The sequence below is a fragment of the Microcaecilia unicolor genome, unplaced genomic scaffold (genome assembly GCF_901765095.1).
Source record: "Microcaecilia unicolor unplaced genomic scaffold, aMicUni1.1, whole genome shotgun sequence".
Lineage (NCBI taxonomy): Eukaryota > Metazoa > Chordata > Amphibia > Gymnophiona > Siphonopidae > Microcaecilia > Microcaecilia unicolor.
Genome location: NW_021963392.1, coordinates 20,182 through 37,749, shown reverse-complemented (window position 1 = coordinate 37,749; position 17,568 = coordinate 20,182). Strand labels below are relative to the sequence as shown.

Below are 17,568 nucleotides of genomic sequence, written 5' to 3'. Positions count from 1 at the left end.
TTCAAGTTGTTCATAAACACTTTCTTCCATGAATGGTGCTATATCCGCTCCATTCTCATATGTACCTTTGCCAGTCAATCGTGGTCCATCTCCACGATTTTCTTCCTTGAACACAGAGCCCATCAATCCAGGCTCTTCTAAACTGGGTCTGCCAACAGAAGTCAGGCCTGGAACTCCTACGAACGGGATGCCCAGTGGCAGAGCAAAGTCATTTGAAGTGGTCCCATATGGTCCCATGCCCCGAAAAGCTGTAAATGATACCAGTCTCATGGGGCCTCTTGAGCACACAGGCTGCACTTCTGATCCTACAATATGAGAATGCTGTCTTCCATAAGAAACACTACCCCTTTGCTGGTGTCAAATAGGGGTACTCCAGCTGTTGGGGTGGGATCAGCTGACTCATGGCATAATTGACAACCCACCCCAGGCCTTTGAGGAGCTGGACTACTTGAGCTATGACTTCCTTTGATTAGAACTCCGAACTTGCCCTCACCAGCCAATTTTTTAAGTAGGGATGCACCTGGCTGCCTACTTAAGCAGCTAGGCCAGCACCACCACTACTATCACCTTGGAGAAGGTTCACTGTGCCATTGCCAACACAAATGGGAAAGCCCTAAACAGAAGATGTCTCCCAGAGTGCAGAAGTAAAGGAAATGATTGTGACTTAACCTGATAGGAAAGTGCAGATACACCTCCACCAGATCCAAATATTTTAGAAATTCACCCAGATGCACTGAGGATCATGGACTGAAGGGTCTCCCACACTGAAGCAAGGGCCTCGGAGAGAGGCACTGACTCCCTTCAGGCTGAAAATGATCTGAATGAACTGCCCTTCTTGGGGACCACAAAATAGATGGAGTAACGTCCCTGCCCCTCCACTGGACTGGGAATGGGTTCCACTACTCTAAATTAGAGCAAGGTGTAGCATACATTTTGCCGCCTGTTTTTTTGAGATGAACTTGCAGGGGGATATCACAAATGAGTCAGAAACCAGCATGGTGAACTCCAGGATGTAAACCTGATGCACCACCACCACCACCATTAGTCAGTGAAACTATGTGAGCCTGTTTTCTACCTGCACCAACAAGGGGCCCGGGGACCTTTACTGTGAGCCTTTGTGGCAACAGTGTCTCTGGGTCCCCTTTGTCCATGAAAGGAAGGTACTTTAAAGGCCCTGGATGGACCAGAACTGCCAGGGGCATGCCTACTAGACAGAAATTGGCCCATTCCTCTAGCCCATACGCCACTTCGCGAAGACCAGGCTGCAGCACACAGCTTGTCCTCCGGGATCATCTGTGGTCTGGCTTCCTTCAAGTCTCTAACCAGTTTCTCTAGGTCCTCACCAAACAACAGATGACCCTGAAAAGGAAGTGTGCTTAGACATGCTTTGGAGGCTGCATCTGAAGTGCAAGGGAGGCATAGTTCCGGGACCTCCTGGTTACCACTACGGTGGCAACCAAGTGGGAGGACATCCCACTACGGAGGCTACCAAGTCAAACAGGACATCCGCAAAAAAGACTGCCCCAGAATCCAAGTGTCTCTCTTCAGGGGACTCTGGAAGCTGCTGCATCTCACAACTAGTTGAGGAAAAAGCCTTATTGAGGAATTATCCATCTTCTTCTTGTGGGCTTCCTTGAAAGCCAAGGCCTTCACTTGATATCGTGGTCTTCTTGGTCTGAGCTGTGACCAAAGCATCTACCTTGGGCAGACAGAAATGCTTATGTGCTCCTCCCGAAGCAGGGGATAAAGCTTTTCCAGAAGTTTGAACCCCTGGAGAATCGCCTCCGGGACCTCGCACTCCAACGATACCATATAGGAGAGAGCCTTATCTAGAGAAAACACCTAGGGGGTGGGTGGAAGAGAATCACCTGAGCCCCTTCAATATGGGGTACTTCTCCTCCTGCTCTGACACCGGCTGTGCCAGGATCCACAGAACCTCACTGATGGGAGTCAATGAGCTGGGCCAGCTCCTTCCGATGAAACAATCTTATAACCAGGTAATCATACTCCTCTTGCCTGTGAGGGAGGTCTTCACACTCCAAGCCAGCTCCCTGCGACAAGGCTCCCTGGGGGTGGAAGGGAGGAGAGGAGATTCAGTTTGGAGATCCACATACCTCCTGCACTTGCCCATGCATCCCCATGCCCCCACAGAAACTGTCTGCTCACTAGCCAAGGATTCACTCACATACCTGACCAGGCCTGGCGCCATTCTAGCCACAGGGCTCCCATGGGCTGCATGAGGGTCCGTGTCAACACAAGGTGCATGACCACAGGATTAGAAGGTCCTGCCTAGCTCTCTCAAACCCGATGGGGAAGACTGCTCTCTCCTGTGAGGGAAAATGAAGGAATGGCTGTGACATGGCTGCTGTTCCCACCAAACTTGTGGGTACTGCTCTCACTGGGGTAGTACCAGGATCTGATCATAGGGTGCCATTCCCAATAAGACCACGGACAGTCCATCATAAGTAGGACAAAGAGCCGGCAGCAGTGCTGAGTCACTGGCTCCCACACTGTGCATAGAGTTGGCCAGAATGTTTACACAAGCAGCAGGCACGTGACCCCTCCCCCCACATTGGCCCAACTTAGCTCTTGGGACCCTTATCGGAACTCCACAGCCCCTCTGCTCCTCAGGATCTGAACGAGGTTTCACCTTCACTTTTTTTTTTTACAGCTTTATTCCCTTGACAAACAGTGAAATTAAGCCACCACAATTAAACCAAAAGTTTTTTTTATGGCTACAGGGGGAAAATATCCCATGATCCTCCACTGGAAAGGAGCCAACAGGGACCCCAACCCAGGAGCCACATCTAAAGCCTGTGGGCTATAGTTTGGGGCTGCAAAAGGATGAAGCACCTTCTGGATCGACTACAGCACGGTCTGTAAACTGCGCCCCAGGAGCAACACCCTTGGGCTTAACCACAAGAGTGTAACCCATGGGCTGCACTTTGAGGAGGTAGGCCAAAGCCTACTGCACAGCCCAAAGAACCTTACAGCCCAGACAACCTTACCATCTTCTGCAGATTGAGAAATACTAGAGAGTTCCAGGGTGCATCAGCCCTTATACTTGTAACTTCACTGGAATAAGTCAGGATCTCTTCATCCATCTTCTGGTAGGAAGGGGTCACAACCCACTTGTATGGACTAGTCTAACAGGGGGCAATAAAGAAACTAGTGATAAGACAATGTAAAGTCTTGTGACCCCATGGGGCCTTCACAGGTTTGTAATCCACAGACCCCGAAATTCCTCAAACGTCCCAGTTGAGCAGTCCTCGTCAGGAGAAAAACACAGCGACAGCCCTCCCGTTGCTGTCCCTCCTCCGGATCCCCTTGTCCAAGACTTACAAACTCCAGACCAACAGTCTTTCTTTTTCCACTTCATTTATTTTCTCCAATACAGTCCTTGATACACACAATCAGCAGGATTTGGCTTCAACTTTTCCTTCACTCCCTTCTCATTACTTCCTGGGAGATGAAAGGGGTTTCACCCAATCTCTGTCAGTCTCTAACATCTGACAGCCACCCTCCTGACCCCAATTGAAAAACCCTCACCCCCTGTTGGAGTGCTTCTGCAGCCACTTCTTTCCCTCTTTCACTAAGTCACAGAACCATGCAGCCATGAGCCTTTTTACCTGCCCACCCTTAGCTCGAGCTAAGGCAGAAATGTCCATGGGTTCTCCTTCTGAAGTCTCCTCTCTCTCCAATCCTCCTCCACCTTCCCCCGACTGCCAGACCATGGGCTCCTCTACAGCCTTCCACCCAGCTGCTTCCCATCATCATTATCCCCATCTCCCAGCTGTTTCCTATTCTGTTCATCCAGCCCTCCCAGATCCTCCTCCTTTCCTCCAGGATTCTGGGACTCGTAATGGTGGTTACACTTCCTGATCCTACCAGGCCTCTCTCTCAAGGGCTGCTGAGACTTGTAGTCTTTCAGCTTCATTTACCTCAGTGGTGGAGACAGGCTGCCCTCCTACACTGGCCCTGAACCCTTGATTGTGGCCCTTTCGGCTCTGTCCTCCCATGGCGGTCTAGGGTACCCAAGCAACTTCCCCCTCCCCACTTCTCCTGCTTGGTGACTTTCGCTCCCCGCCCGATCACAGTCTATAATACTGCAATAGGAAGGGGAAGTCCTACTGTGTGGTGTACCACAGTACTCTATAGCTAAATTCAAATACCTGTATCTGCAGCTATTTCCACATCAATACTACTGTATGGTGGAGGGGAGACATCTACTTCAGAAGAGGATACTGTCTGAGATGTGGGTGCAGGTGCAGACTGTATTTGTGTAGATGTTGATGGCCGCTCAACAGGAGACAATTCTGGTACATCATCTTCATTGTGAAGCTTTAAAAAAGCCAAAGCAATAAACATTTCAATAACCACTATATAAAATATGAACCTTCACAGTAACTTCTGCAGACATTCACACAAATTACAAATAAATTATAGAAACTACTCAAATGTTTAATACTCTTGCAGCAATAAAAACTGAGTGCTTGTTAATACCCTCCTCAGAGCGTCATCAATAATCAGGGCCAGTCTTAGCAAGTGCGGGGCCCTATGCGGACCAAGTTAGTGGGGCCCCATCCTAGCCTCGTCCCAGCTCCACCCCATTGATAAGATTATTCAATTTTTATAAAATTTTTATTTATGAAATTTCAAATAAAGACAAATGAAGCTAAACTTGTACAGAAAAACTGATTGAAATAATGAGCACAATGCTATCATGAAACCCCCCCTCCCCAGAAATTATTCAGTTCAAGTCCACTACAATTAGTAGTTCCAATTCTCATAACAAAGGAGAATAAATGAAAAATATTAAGAAAAGATTCAGTACTTTCAAATTCCCCTATTACTCTGTAACCCATCAAACCAGAGAGGCAACACAGAGATCCCCAACCCCAAGTAGCCAAAAAAGGTGTAAGCGCATAGGTTCCCATTTAAAAAAAAAAAACCACAACACATTTACAGTACCAAAAGTTTCCATAAATTAGCTATATTAGATATAGACTTTTAATTAAATTTAGATATTAGATATGTATCATACGACAAAGAATAAAGTGGTTGCTCAAAGCATATACTAACCACAATCGCTCAACTGCAAAACACTATGCACAAATTTGTGCAAAAACACACTCAGAACCTTACTGTACCATAAATATTACACTGGGCAGACCCTAATACACCAATATACCACCCATACGGAAAATGCAGACCGTCAACAATATGAAGCAATATCACAAGTCTCATGTAGAGCCACAAAACACCCTTTTAGGGTGGATAGTGTTCACAATGAGCTCCTTTTATTAACAACCATATGTAGATCCTTCAAGAGGTAGTGTGCCATGATTTAGGCTCTACACCCTTTCTGATGTTTTGGTGCCACCTTAGTAAGGCCAACACACAATCTCTCCACTGCAAAACACTATACACAAACTTGTGCAAAAACACACTCATAACCTTACCAAACATAACATCACTAATTCCAAGGACAGAACGAGCTACAACCTTATGCGTGGAAAGGCAGAACTGTAATTACACCGGGCTTTAAAACACCAGTACACAACCTAGTGAAACAAACGAACAAAAAAAAAAACAACAAAAAGGGCTGCAAATACTACACGCATCTTGATCACACATGAAAAACACATGACACAACAGATATGAAGGCAAAATACTGAACTGGAAAGTTACCTCAAGAAATCAGACTCAGCATGCAGCAATACTAGAAAAATTGAAACTCACATGCAAAATATCAGATACACATTTCCAAAAGCTAACATATTCCAATTAATAAATTCTGAATAAAATACTTTTTTCTACCTTTGTTGTCTGAGCATTTATTCTATTCGCTTTGGTCCCAGCGTCTTCTGTTTTATGCAGTGTTTTCTTTCCATTTGATATTTATCTCTCACCATGTCCACCATCCTCTTGTATCCCTATGTGTCCTGTCTACCACTTGTAGCCCTGTCCTTATCCTTCCTCCAGTTTCAGCATCTGCCCTTAAAATGTTCCGATCCAGCCCTTAAATTCAGCAGTTTCCCATCTATATCTTTGTCCTGCCTTGGCCTGCATTTCCCTATCCCCTGCTGTAATCAGTATTGCCCCTCTCTGTGTCACTAACCCCCCCCCCCCAATCCAGTGGTGCACCTTTGTGTTCTTATCCCTTTCCCTCCATATCTCACATCTCTTGTTTCCCTGTCACTCTCCTCTCTCTTCCCTTCTTCCCCCAACCCTGAGACCAGGATGTCTCCCTCTTTCATCCCCCTCCCCTCCCCCACAGCAGTATGTCTCCCTCCTGGTCTCCAGGGTCTTCCCCCCCCCCCCTTTCTTTACCTAGTCAATCAGTCTTTCCCTTGCCCCCCACCCTCCAAGCTGTACCTACTAGCTGACAACCAAGATAGCACCCAGTCTTTACCACATGGATGTCTGTTTTCTGTTTTCTTTTACAGCATTGGGTGTTAAATATGACCCCACCTCCCTAGTCGAAAAAACCTACAAGCAGCCTAGGTGTTGGCCTATGAGTCACCACCTAGAATGAAAAGTAGCACTTATTCCCTACCAGTCCATTTCACTTAATCAAAGCGTCCCCCCCCCCCAACTTAAAATTAACACTACAGTCCCCTCTCACTCAGTTTTCTGAGTCAAAGACCCCCCCTCCCCCTATTTTACAGCCACAGATACAGAACCCTTCTCCTTTCAGGCACAACTACATACCCACATATGCAGCCAGAGATAGAGGTATGGGAAGAGTCAAGGCTGAACTCACCACACACCAAGATCAGGAGCCCAAAGAACTCGCGACTCGTCGTGTCTACCCCGGACCCCATCACTGCGCTCTCTCTTCTTCTGCTCCTTCCTTCCTTCCTACCTGTGTACAGCCTTTCCTTTCTCGCTTCTCGCTCAGTGTCCCGCCCTCGAGGAAAGAGAAATACCTCATCAGGAAGGCGGGACACTGAGTGAAAACGGAAAGGCTGGAGCAGAGGTGAGCAGTCGTTAGTAGTAATAGTAGATTAGTCGTAATAGAAAGGCAAGGCGCCGGCTGTGTTTTGACTGCCGCGGCTGCTTTAAGAGAATAGCAGGCGGCGGGGCACGTCAGAGAAGGTGGGACTAGAAGGAAAAGGACAAAGCATTTCAAGTGGGGGGCCTGCCCTGCCCTGGTCGCACTCCGATTTTTGAAACCGAAAGCAGCAGCAACCCTGAGCCATGGCAGGAACGCAAAGGACCGAGGGTGGGCGGCGCCAGTGCGGGAGCAGAGCGGGATGGAGCGGAAGCGGCAGAGCCGAGGCGCGCCACGCGGGGCCTCCCTAAGCACGAGACCCTATGCGGCCACCTTGGCCTAAGAACGGCCCTGTCAATGATCATACTGCTATCCAAAATAAATTTTATAAAAGCTAACAAATTAGCAAGCTACACAGACTTGCTTGCTTTATGGAGATGTTTCCTATTCCTAGAGATATTTATTCAGCAATACAGTATGCCCTTCCTAATGCTATAAAGCATAAGACAGTCCACGGGATCCTTTCCTTTGCCATCATCTCCTATAATATGTCTCCACTACTCAGACATTTGATGTTTCAAACTAATAAAGTTTACAAGTAGAGAGAAGGAACTAATTAAAAATGTGGTGAAACAGTATCCTCCCAAAAAGGTACAGTGGAACTGGGTGGACCACTGGGAACATAGCTTGACCAATATTTTGTCAAACACATAGCATCAGCATATAAAGAGCTAGAAGGTAGGTCTGGAGTAAAGAATGACATGGGGACGGGGACAGAGCCCGGAGGGACGGGGACAAACTTTGTCCATGTCATTTTCTACTTTGAAGCCTGTTAATGAAGTGGACTGTTATTTATACTTGAGTGATGCAGACAACGAGATTTTGATTTTTTGGGAAAACAAACTAACATGCTGGCCACAACTAGCAACATTTGCATGGTGGATCCTGTACAATCCTGCTACCAGCATATCCTCTAAGAAGACATTTTCTATTGCAGGAAGGACTGTGGAAGACAGGAGAGCTAGACTGAACCCCGAGATTGATGACTTCTTATTCATCCACAGATTAAAAGATCATAACAGTGCTTCATAGGGCATATTTCTCCCCTCTAGGGCATACAGAATGGGTTCTATTTTGTATCCCTGGACATTTTAACAGGGTGGATTAGTATTCCTTGGGGTAGTAGAAATCAGCTATTGTTGGGGTTGGAAGGGTAGAGGGTGGTGGTGAGGAGAGTTATTACAGCTGCTCATTATTTGTAAAGATTTAAATATAAAATCATAATTGTTCAAGGCTTCTGAAGATGAGGACAGAGTCCATGGGGACAGAGTGGGGATGGGGTGGGGACAGAGACAGAACCGGCGGGGAAGGGGCCAAACTTTGTCCCCATGTCATTCTCTAGTAAGACTGGTTTGTTTGGCCCTTCCAAAACTAGTACTACTACTTTATGTTTAAACAATATTATTGAACAATCCAATAAAGATACAGTCAACCTTCAAACATTCAAGTTATTCAGTTTTTTACAATGTCTTTTCTGTCCTTTATCTTCCCTCCCCCTCCCCCATCCCCACAGCACTGATGGCTTATACATATATTGAACAAAATAAGAGAAAGACCATCAAATACACATCTAAAGTGCGCATATTTACATCAGATTGTCAAAGGTAAAATTATGTCTTACCTGATAATTTTCTTTCCTTTAACGCAGCAGGTGAATCCAGGAACTAGTGGGTTAAGTCCGCCTACCAGCAGGTGGAGATAGAGATAAACAAATTAAAGGCAGGGATGCCAGACGGCCAGCTCCTTCCTCAGTTAGTATGTCATTCGTAAGCATTTGCCAAGGCCAAAAATATGAAACCAATAACAACCAGAAAAAATCCTCACTATAAAAACAGAGAACTTTGAAATAACTGCAACTTGATCCAGAAATCGGAATCCTTTCCGTGTTCCCATATATGTCTGAACTCTGCAAAAGAGAACTCGGAAGGAAAAAAATAGCCACACTGCGCGGAAAATGAAAAAAAATCGTCGGCTGAACTAGGGAGGGATCCTGGATTCATCTGCTGCATTAAAGGAAAGAAAATTATCAGGTAAGACATAAATTTTACCTTCCTTGTCACTTGCAGCAGATGAATCCAGGAACTAGTGGGATGTACTAAAACATTCCTTAAGTAGGGTGGGAAGCCGACGCTCCCTGTGCCAACACTCCCGCCCCAAAACTCGCATCCTCCCGAGCAGACACGTAGCCTGTAATGCTTCGCAAAAGTATGACGGGCCGCCCAAGTAGCTGCCCGACAAATCTCTTCCAGAGATAAGGCCGACACCTCCACCCAAGAAGCCGCCTGTGCCCGAGTAGAATTTTTTTTTGTTACATTTGTACCCTGCGCTTTCCCACTCATGGCAGGCTCAATGCGGCTTACATGGGGCAATGGAGGGTTAAGTGACTTGCCAAGAGTCACAAGGAGCTGCCTGTGCCTGAAGTGGGAATCGAACTCAGTTCCTCAGTTCCCCAGGACCAAAGTCCACCACCCTAACCACTAAGCCATTCCTCCACTGGAGACGCCCGCCCTTGTAGCAGATACGCCGCTCCAATGGCTTCCCTAATCCAGCGAGCAATGGAAGCCTTAGAAGCCGCCTCACCTCTTTTCGATCCAGACAAGAGCACAAAGAGATGATCCGAGCGTCGAAACTCGTTAGAGATCTGCAAGTACCGAAACAAGGCTCTCCGCACGTCCAGGAAATGTAGCGAGGCAAACTCCCCCGGATAATCCTCTCTTCGAAAAGATGGAAGATAAACCGCCTGATTGACATGGAAAGCCGAAACCACTTTAGGTAGAAACGGCGGCACCGTCCGGATCGACACCCCTGCTTCAGAAAACTGCAAAAAAGGATCCCTGGAAGACAAAGCCTGAATTTCAGAAATCCTCCTAGCCGAAGCAATGGCCACCAAAAACACTGTCTTAAGTGTTAGATCCTTCTCAGAAACCTTATTCAACGGCTCAAACGGTGGGGCCTGGAGGGCTCGCAGTACCACATTCAAATGCTATGCCAGGCACGGCTGCCACAGAGGATGCCGAAGCTGAGGAGCCCTGCGTAGGAAACGGACCACATCAGAGTGAGCTGCTAAAGAGGAACCGTACAGTTTGCCCCTAAAACAAGCTAGCACAGCCACCTGCACTCGAAGGGAATTATATGCCAATCCCTTTTGAAGACCATCCTGAAGGAACTCCAGAATAACCGGACTGTCCACCCGAAAAGGCGATTCAGCACGCAAAGCACACCACACCGAGAAAGTTTTCCACACTCGCGCGTACGCTGCTGAAGTAGACTGCTTCAGTGCCCTCAAAAGAGCGGCAATGACTGGTCCTGAAAATCCCTTCTTCCTCAGCTGCTGCCTCTCAATAGCCAGGCCGTAAGACCAAAGCGGGAGGGATTTTCCATCTGAACTGGCTCTTGGTGCAGCAGATTGAGAGTCACTGGAAGTCGCAATGGTGGCTCTGAGAGTGCTCGAACGAGATCCGCATACCACAGCCGTCGGAGCCAGTCTGAGCCACTAGAACGACCGGCCCCCGATGCCGCCCTATGCGGCAAAGAACTCTCCCTATCAGAGGCCACGGAGGAAAAACACACAGTAGCTGTTGTTCCTTCCACAGGAACGCCGCCACCACCACCACCATGACCTTGGAAGTGGCCATTCCGAAAGGAAGGACCCGAAACTGGAAGTGCTGACCCAGCACCGCAAATCTGAGAAATCTCTGATGGGGTTGCCAAATGGGAATGTGCAGGTAAGTTTCCCTCAAATCGAGAGCTGTCAAAAACGCGCCTGGTTGAACAGCAGCAATAACTGCCCTTAATGTCTCCATGCGGAAGTGACGAACCCGCAACAACTGATTTACTTTTCTGAGATCGAGAATAGGCCGAAAAGCACCCCCCCCCCCCTTCTTTGGAACCACAAAGAAGATGGAGCACCAACCTGTGCGCCTTTCGAGAGGAGGAACAGGCACGATAGCCCCTATCCTTAGCAGGTCTCCACCGCTGTCCTCTTGGCCCGCGATACACAGCAGGACTCCAGAAAAAGAGTCTGTAAAGGGAAAGAAGAATTCTAGCTTGTAACCTTTTCGCACCACATCGAGAATCCACTGGTTCGAAGTAATTCTGGCCCACTCTGGAAGAAACAGAGAAAGCCGACCACCGATCTGCTCTCCTCCCGAGTGGACCTGCGCCCCATCATTGGTAGGCCCGAGAAGGAGCCCCTGACGAGAGGGTGGTCCAGCCGGATGCTTCTTGTTGCGAAAGGAAGAACACTGCCCAAAACGAGGACGCTGAAAGGCTGCGTTGGACCGCCCCGGGCGATACCGTCACGTCTCTCTGAAACGTGACCTCGAGGCTCCCTGCCTGGAAGTAGACTTGGGTCTATCCTACGGAAGACGCTGAAATTTGGAATCCCCCAAATCTTTAACAATTTCTTCTAGGTCTTCCCCAAAAAGCAATTTCCCTCGGAAAGGCAATTTAATGCGCCGTTGCTTAGAGGCCATATCTGCGGCCCAATGACGGAGCCACAGAAGACACTGAGAGAAAACGGTCAAGGCCATGAGTTTGGCCGAAGCACAGACCAAATCATACAAGGCATCCGCCAAGTACGCCAGCCCAATATCCATCAGCGACATCTGAGGAGTTCCCGGCATAATCAGACTCCGAAATCGAATCCATGACAGTATGTAGCCAACTGAGACAAGCTCTAGCCGCATAAGAACTACAAACAGAAGCCTGAAGTGTCAAAGCGACCACCTCAAAGGCACGTTTTAAAGAGGCCTCTAGCCATCTGTTTTGCATATCCTTAAGTGCCACACCACTGGAAGAGTAGACTTCTTAGTGACCGCCGTCACCAGGGCATCCACCCTAGGTAGAGCAAACTGCTCTAAACGGTCCGCTGAAACCGGATACAGCCTGGCCATAGCCCTGGCTACTTTCAGCCCCCCCATCTGGTTCCGCCCACTAGGCCAAAATCAACTCTTCAATAGCTTCATGTACCAGAAAGGCTTAGAAGGTCGTCTGGTACTAGCCATCTTGGGGTTGACCGCCTGAGAAGCCGCAACCTCAGGGTCCTCTATAGTCAGGGCTTCCAGTGCCTGAGAGATAAAGGAGGACAACTCCCCCTTATGGAAAATCCTCAAGGCGGAAGAGTCCTCCAGTTGGTCAGTGAGGACACCGTCCTCCACATCCTCTACCCCCGTCTGCTCCGAGACAGCCACCACAGAAGAAGCTGCAGGCGACCGTATGCAGGACCCCTCCTCAGACCCCAAAGAAAGCCTAGGCTTTTTAAGGGAGGAGAAATCCTCTGGGAAAAAACCCAAAATCTCTTGGTTACCCCCAGACCCCCTGAAAGAATCAAAGGCCGAAGCTGTCGCAGCCGTGTGAGGGGGGGCAAGGCCCTTTTCAACAAACGCCTGATGGAGTAGCAAAATAAACTCTGGCGAAAACCCCTGCCCTGTAACGGAGGAGGTCGCAGCCATGGCACCTGCACCACAGCCCACAGTGCCTGACGGGCCCCCCGACTCCCCTACCAGCGGAGAAGAAAATTGCCCAAAACTGCTACCGGAACCGGCTCTACGACCGATCGCAGAATGGTGCGAGAATCGCCAGGCTCTGGGCGGGAAAGCACGCTCTCAGGGTGGGGCCACCGCTTCGTCGAATACCGCAAAATCAACCCGCGCTGCAAAGGCCCGCCGCCAAATACCGTTTTACTGCCTCCGCTGCCATCGCCCGTCCCCGAACAGGAACCCAGCAGGACTTACCCCGGACCAGGAAAGCGCAGGAACTGACAGCTGAGCCAAAGAAAAAAAACTCTCCGACTCCACTTCGAGGCTGGCTCAGACAAGCAGGCAACAGAAAACAGGACTCAGACAGCAGTAACACAAACCTGCTCTCAGCAAAAACACACTTCCCCGTGCTTCTGTGTTTCTCTTTTAAATAAATTCTAAGGTTCTCTTTTTTTTTTTTTTAGTGAGAAGGCAGAAACAAACAGGGAAGGAAAGGAACAGCAAAAGCCTGTTCAGAGGGAATTTGAGGTGCAGCAGGGACTCAGCAACTGCATATGCTGTCAAAGGGGACATCACCAGTCCGTCGCCACCGGCCCAGGAGTACCGTCAGAGGCCTTAGGCCCAGGAGCTGGAGAAAAAGCCATCCACCACCTGCTGAGATAGAGACATATTAACTGAGGAAGGAGCTGGCCGTCTGGCATCACTGCCTTTAGTTTATTTCTATCTCCACCTGCTGGTAGGCGGACTTAACACACTAGTTCCTGGATTCATCTGCTGCAAGTGACAAGGAATGAAGACATTCTGTCTTCCTAAAACACCCCATCCCCTTTTCCCTTAATCTCCCTCTGAAAACAACCCAAAAAAAGATACAGTGCATCCACCACGAGAGGTTTTTATTCTGATAATCCCTCATAATACACAACCTATTACTCAGTACCTACCTCCAAAATTAACCCTCCCCCCATAAAGTTGTCCTAGGCTCAAAATGGACTTTGTTATTAGAGGTCTAAATTATTAAATTCACCATACTTTGTGCTTTACAGGATAAAATCTGAATATATCTTTCCCATATTAACCTAAACTTGATTTTTCCTAAGAGGTCTAATTCTTGCATCCCTGACTTCCATTAGCATCAGTGCATGCAGAGCATTCCTCAAATGCAAAAAAGAGGCACCCTCGTTTTGTGTCCAATATTGCAGGAGACATTTTCTCCCTATTACCCCGGCCTTACTTAACAATGACCACTCTCTTTTCCAATTGGCCCAAAAGCTTGCCCTTTCCCACACAAAAAATTTAGTGGGGTGAACAAGATTGGTTTCCACAAAATATTTTCAATGTATGCCCCTCCAAAAATTTGTCACCTTTTGACATTTTATTTATTTCATTTGTATCCCACATTTTTCCACCTATTTGCAGGCTCAATGTGGCTTACATGGTACCAAACGGCGTTCGCCAGTTGTGGTATGAACAAATACAGGTGTTATTGTGGTAAAAGAAGGTACGTGTTTGGTAGATATATTGGGGAAGTTAGGGAGGGGGGATGAGGATTAAGGTATGTTCATTACAGTCTTTGGTTTTGCAGTGTCGCAGGAACTTAGGTTTTTATTTTGGGTCGGTGGGGTATGTCTTTTTGAACAGGTTTGTTTTTAGTTCTTTATAGAAACTTAGGTGGTCGTTTGTTGTTTTTATTATCTTTGGCAGAGCGTTCCATAGTTGTGCGCTTAAGTAAGGAAAGCTGGATGCATAAGTTGATTTGATTTGAGTCCTTTAGTACTTGGGTAGTGGAGATTTAGGTAAGTTCGTGCTGATCTTGTTGTGTTTCTGGTTGGTAGGTCTATGAGGTCTGTCATGTATCCCGGGGGCTTTGCCGTATATAATTTTATGAACCATGGTGCAGACCTTAAAAGCAATGCGTTCTTTGATTGGGAGCCAGCGCAGTTTTTCTCGGAAGAGTTTGGCGCTATCATAATATGTTTTTCCAAATATAAGCCTGGCTGCTGTGTTCTGGTCGGTCTGAAGTTTCTTTATAATTTGTTCTTTGCAACCTACATAAATTCCATTGCAGTAATCTGCGTGGCTTAGTACCATTGATTGTATCAGGTTGCGAAATATACCCCTTGGGAAGAATGGTTTCACGTGTCTGAGTTTCCACATTGAGTGAAACATTTTCTTTATGGTAGATTTCGCTTGGTTCTCTAGGGTGAGGTTTCGGTAGATTGTTACTCCGAGAATTTTTAGGTTGTCTGAGATGGGAAGGGTGTGACCTGGGATGCTTAGGCTTTTGGGTTTGTATGTGTTGAGTTGGGAGGAGATGATAAGACAGTGTGTTTTGTCTGTGTTGAGTTTGAATTGGAATGCATTTGCCCATGTTCAAGCTGAGCTTGATTTCGTTGTTGGATTTCTGACAGATCTTGTTTGACCATAATGCACACGATATGGATCCCTCCAAGATGCCACATTTAAGACAGAGTGGAAAGGGAATACATCTGGGTTCTATGGGCTTGAATCTGGGAGAAATAAGCCCTCTGTATAATGGCATTCTCTCAATAATGCACTGCACATCAAAGTAACAGTAGGTTCTCCACACCTCTAATCTTTGTTTAGTGTATTACAACAGCAAAGGGATATTCGATGAATAAAGTTTCCTTGGGTTACATGGTACCTGTATTCCCAGGTATCTAAAACTACCCTGTGCCCATTTGAGTGGGAAAGCATCTCCCCAGCCCCTATGAACAGAATCATCAATTACCACTGCCTTTAATTTATGCGTGTTTAATTTATGTGTTTGATATGATCTCTTGTATAAGAGGACTAAGAGTCAAAACGAAGAAGAGCAGAGACAGAGAACAGCCCTGCCTGGTTCCTCTTTAAACAGAGAGCTAATTTGTACAAATCCCATTCACCCACATTGATGCTCCTGGGTTCTTATACAAGGTGATAATAGCATCCCAAAAATATCCTGTTATACCATAACATTCCAAAACTCCATGAAGCAAGTCCCAATCTTCCCGATCAAATGCCTTTTCCGCATTGAAGCTAACTAGCAGAGAAGGCATCTGTTCTATCCTGGTTGCTTCCAGCGTTGCCAAAATCATGGGCATATTGCTCATCACACACTACTACTACTAATTTGTATAACACTACTACATATATGCAGTACTGTATATAAAACACGAAAAAGAGAGTCTCTGTTAGACAGCTGTTCTGCTGCCCCTGTCATAAGGTTTCCTAAAGTACTCCTAAAGGCATCATGATAGCCCTAGAGATGCCTAGTTAAAACATAACAAAGTAGTATAACATGTGACGGTAAAAAGGAAAAATTAGTTCTTACCTAATAATTTTCTTTTTTTTTAGTCCCAAGAGATCAATCCAGAGACTTGTGGGTTACGTTTATCTATCATTAGTGAAAATAGAGAGAACAAAGTGCTCTGCCAAACAGAACATGTGCTAGCCATCCACCTTAGTATTCATGATAACCAAGCAAACAAGCAAATGAAATGGGAGAAAAGAGCCACTGTAAACATGGAACCATAAAACTAGTTAGCAACATGGAAACCAACAAAGCTGGCGAATGCAAAGTCAGATATAAAATCTCCTTCACCTTGTATCATTCAGTCCGGTTCTTTTTCTGCAGCCTCACAAAACAGATCCTAGGCACTACAGGTACACAACATAAAAAGCAGACAGAAATGTATAGGGAGGACTTCTGGATTGATCTCTTTGGTCTAAAGGAAAGAAAATTATCAGGTAAGAACTAATTTTTCTTTCCATTACTTCCCAGAGATCAATCCAATGACTTGTGGAATATAAAAAAAGCAGTCCACAAGTAGGGTGGGAAGAAATCCCTGCCGCCAGGACCAACACACCAAAAGTTGCATCGTCCCTTGCCAAGACATCCAACCAGTAATATTTCAGACAAAGATCAGGTCAGAGACCTGCAGATCTCGTCAACAGTGATGGCCTGTGACTCCACGAAGGAAATAGCCTGCACTCTGGTAAAATGCATCTTAACCCCTAAGGTTGGAGTTTTCCTGACAAAAGCTACACTAAAGAAATGGCTTCTTTAAGCCAACGAGCTATGGTTGGTTTGGAAGCCTGCTCACCTTTCCTACACCCCATAAAAAGGACAAAAAAGATGGTCCAACCATATGAAGCTACTGGTGACTTCCAAATATTTGAGCAGAATTCTGCATACATCCAGTGAAGAGAGCTGTACTCAGGTGAACAGTCCTGCCTGCTGAAGGAAGGAACTGAAATTGGTTGGTTCAGATGAAAAGCTGACACCAACTTGGGCAGAAAAGAAGGCATTGGCCTGATAGAAACCCCACCTCTGAGAACTGCAGAAAAGGATCCTGGCAGGATAGGGCTTCCAACTCCAAGACCCTCCTAGCCAAGGTAAAAATTAGCAGAAATACCACAATGAGGACGAGGTCTTTCACCATAAGTTGGCCCAGAGGCTCGAAAGGAACCATCTGCAATGCCCAGAGAACCTGGTTGAGGCTCCAAGTGGGGTAGACCAGTCGCCTGGGAGGCTGCAGGTAGTGGACACCCTGCAGGAAGCGAATCACATCCGGGTGTGCCGTCAGGGATGAACCCTGAATGCGGCCCCTAAAACACACGAAGGCCACCACCTGAACCTTCAGTGAGTTCAAAGAAAGATCCTTCTGAAGACCGTCCTGCAAAAAAAGCAAGAATATGCAGCTGTGAGGCCCAAAGCAGTGTAAGGGCAGCAGAGGAGCACCAAGACTCGAACATACTCCACACCCTAGAATAAGACACTGAAGTTCACCTCTTCCTGGCCCAGAGCAACATAGTAATCACATCCCCTCAATAACCTCTCCTCCTCAATCACATCCTTTAAAGAGCCATGCCATAAGATCATAGGGGGAGGGATCCTCTATTGGGACGGGCCCCTGCTTCAGGAGTCCCCACTGTGATGGAAGGCTGAAGAACCTGGGGGTTTTGGCGCTGTGCCGAATGGCCATCAAGTCCAGGGCAGGCATTCCCCAAGTTTGAGTGATCAGTTGAAAT

The 17,568-nt window shown here is 47.0% G+C and overlaps 1 protein-coding gene across 1 annotated transcript in view; it reads right to left on the bottom strand.

Annotated features, from left to right (window-relative positions):
• The window catches only part of LOC115459275 (NEDD4 family-interacting protein 2-like), a gene marked incomplete at its 3' end in the record, with an annotated part of 62,599 nt that overhangs the window by 26,386 nt on the left and 18,645 nt on the right, over positions 1 to 17,568 (bottom strand). The window contains exon 2 of the mRNA XM_030189130.1: positions 4,173 to 4,341. Coding sequence (XP_030044990.1) covers positions 4,173 to 4,341 — 169 coding nt within the window. The remainder of the gene's footprint in view (positions 1 to 4,172; positions 4,342 to 17,568) is intronic.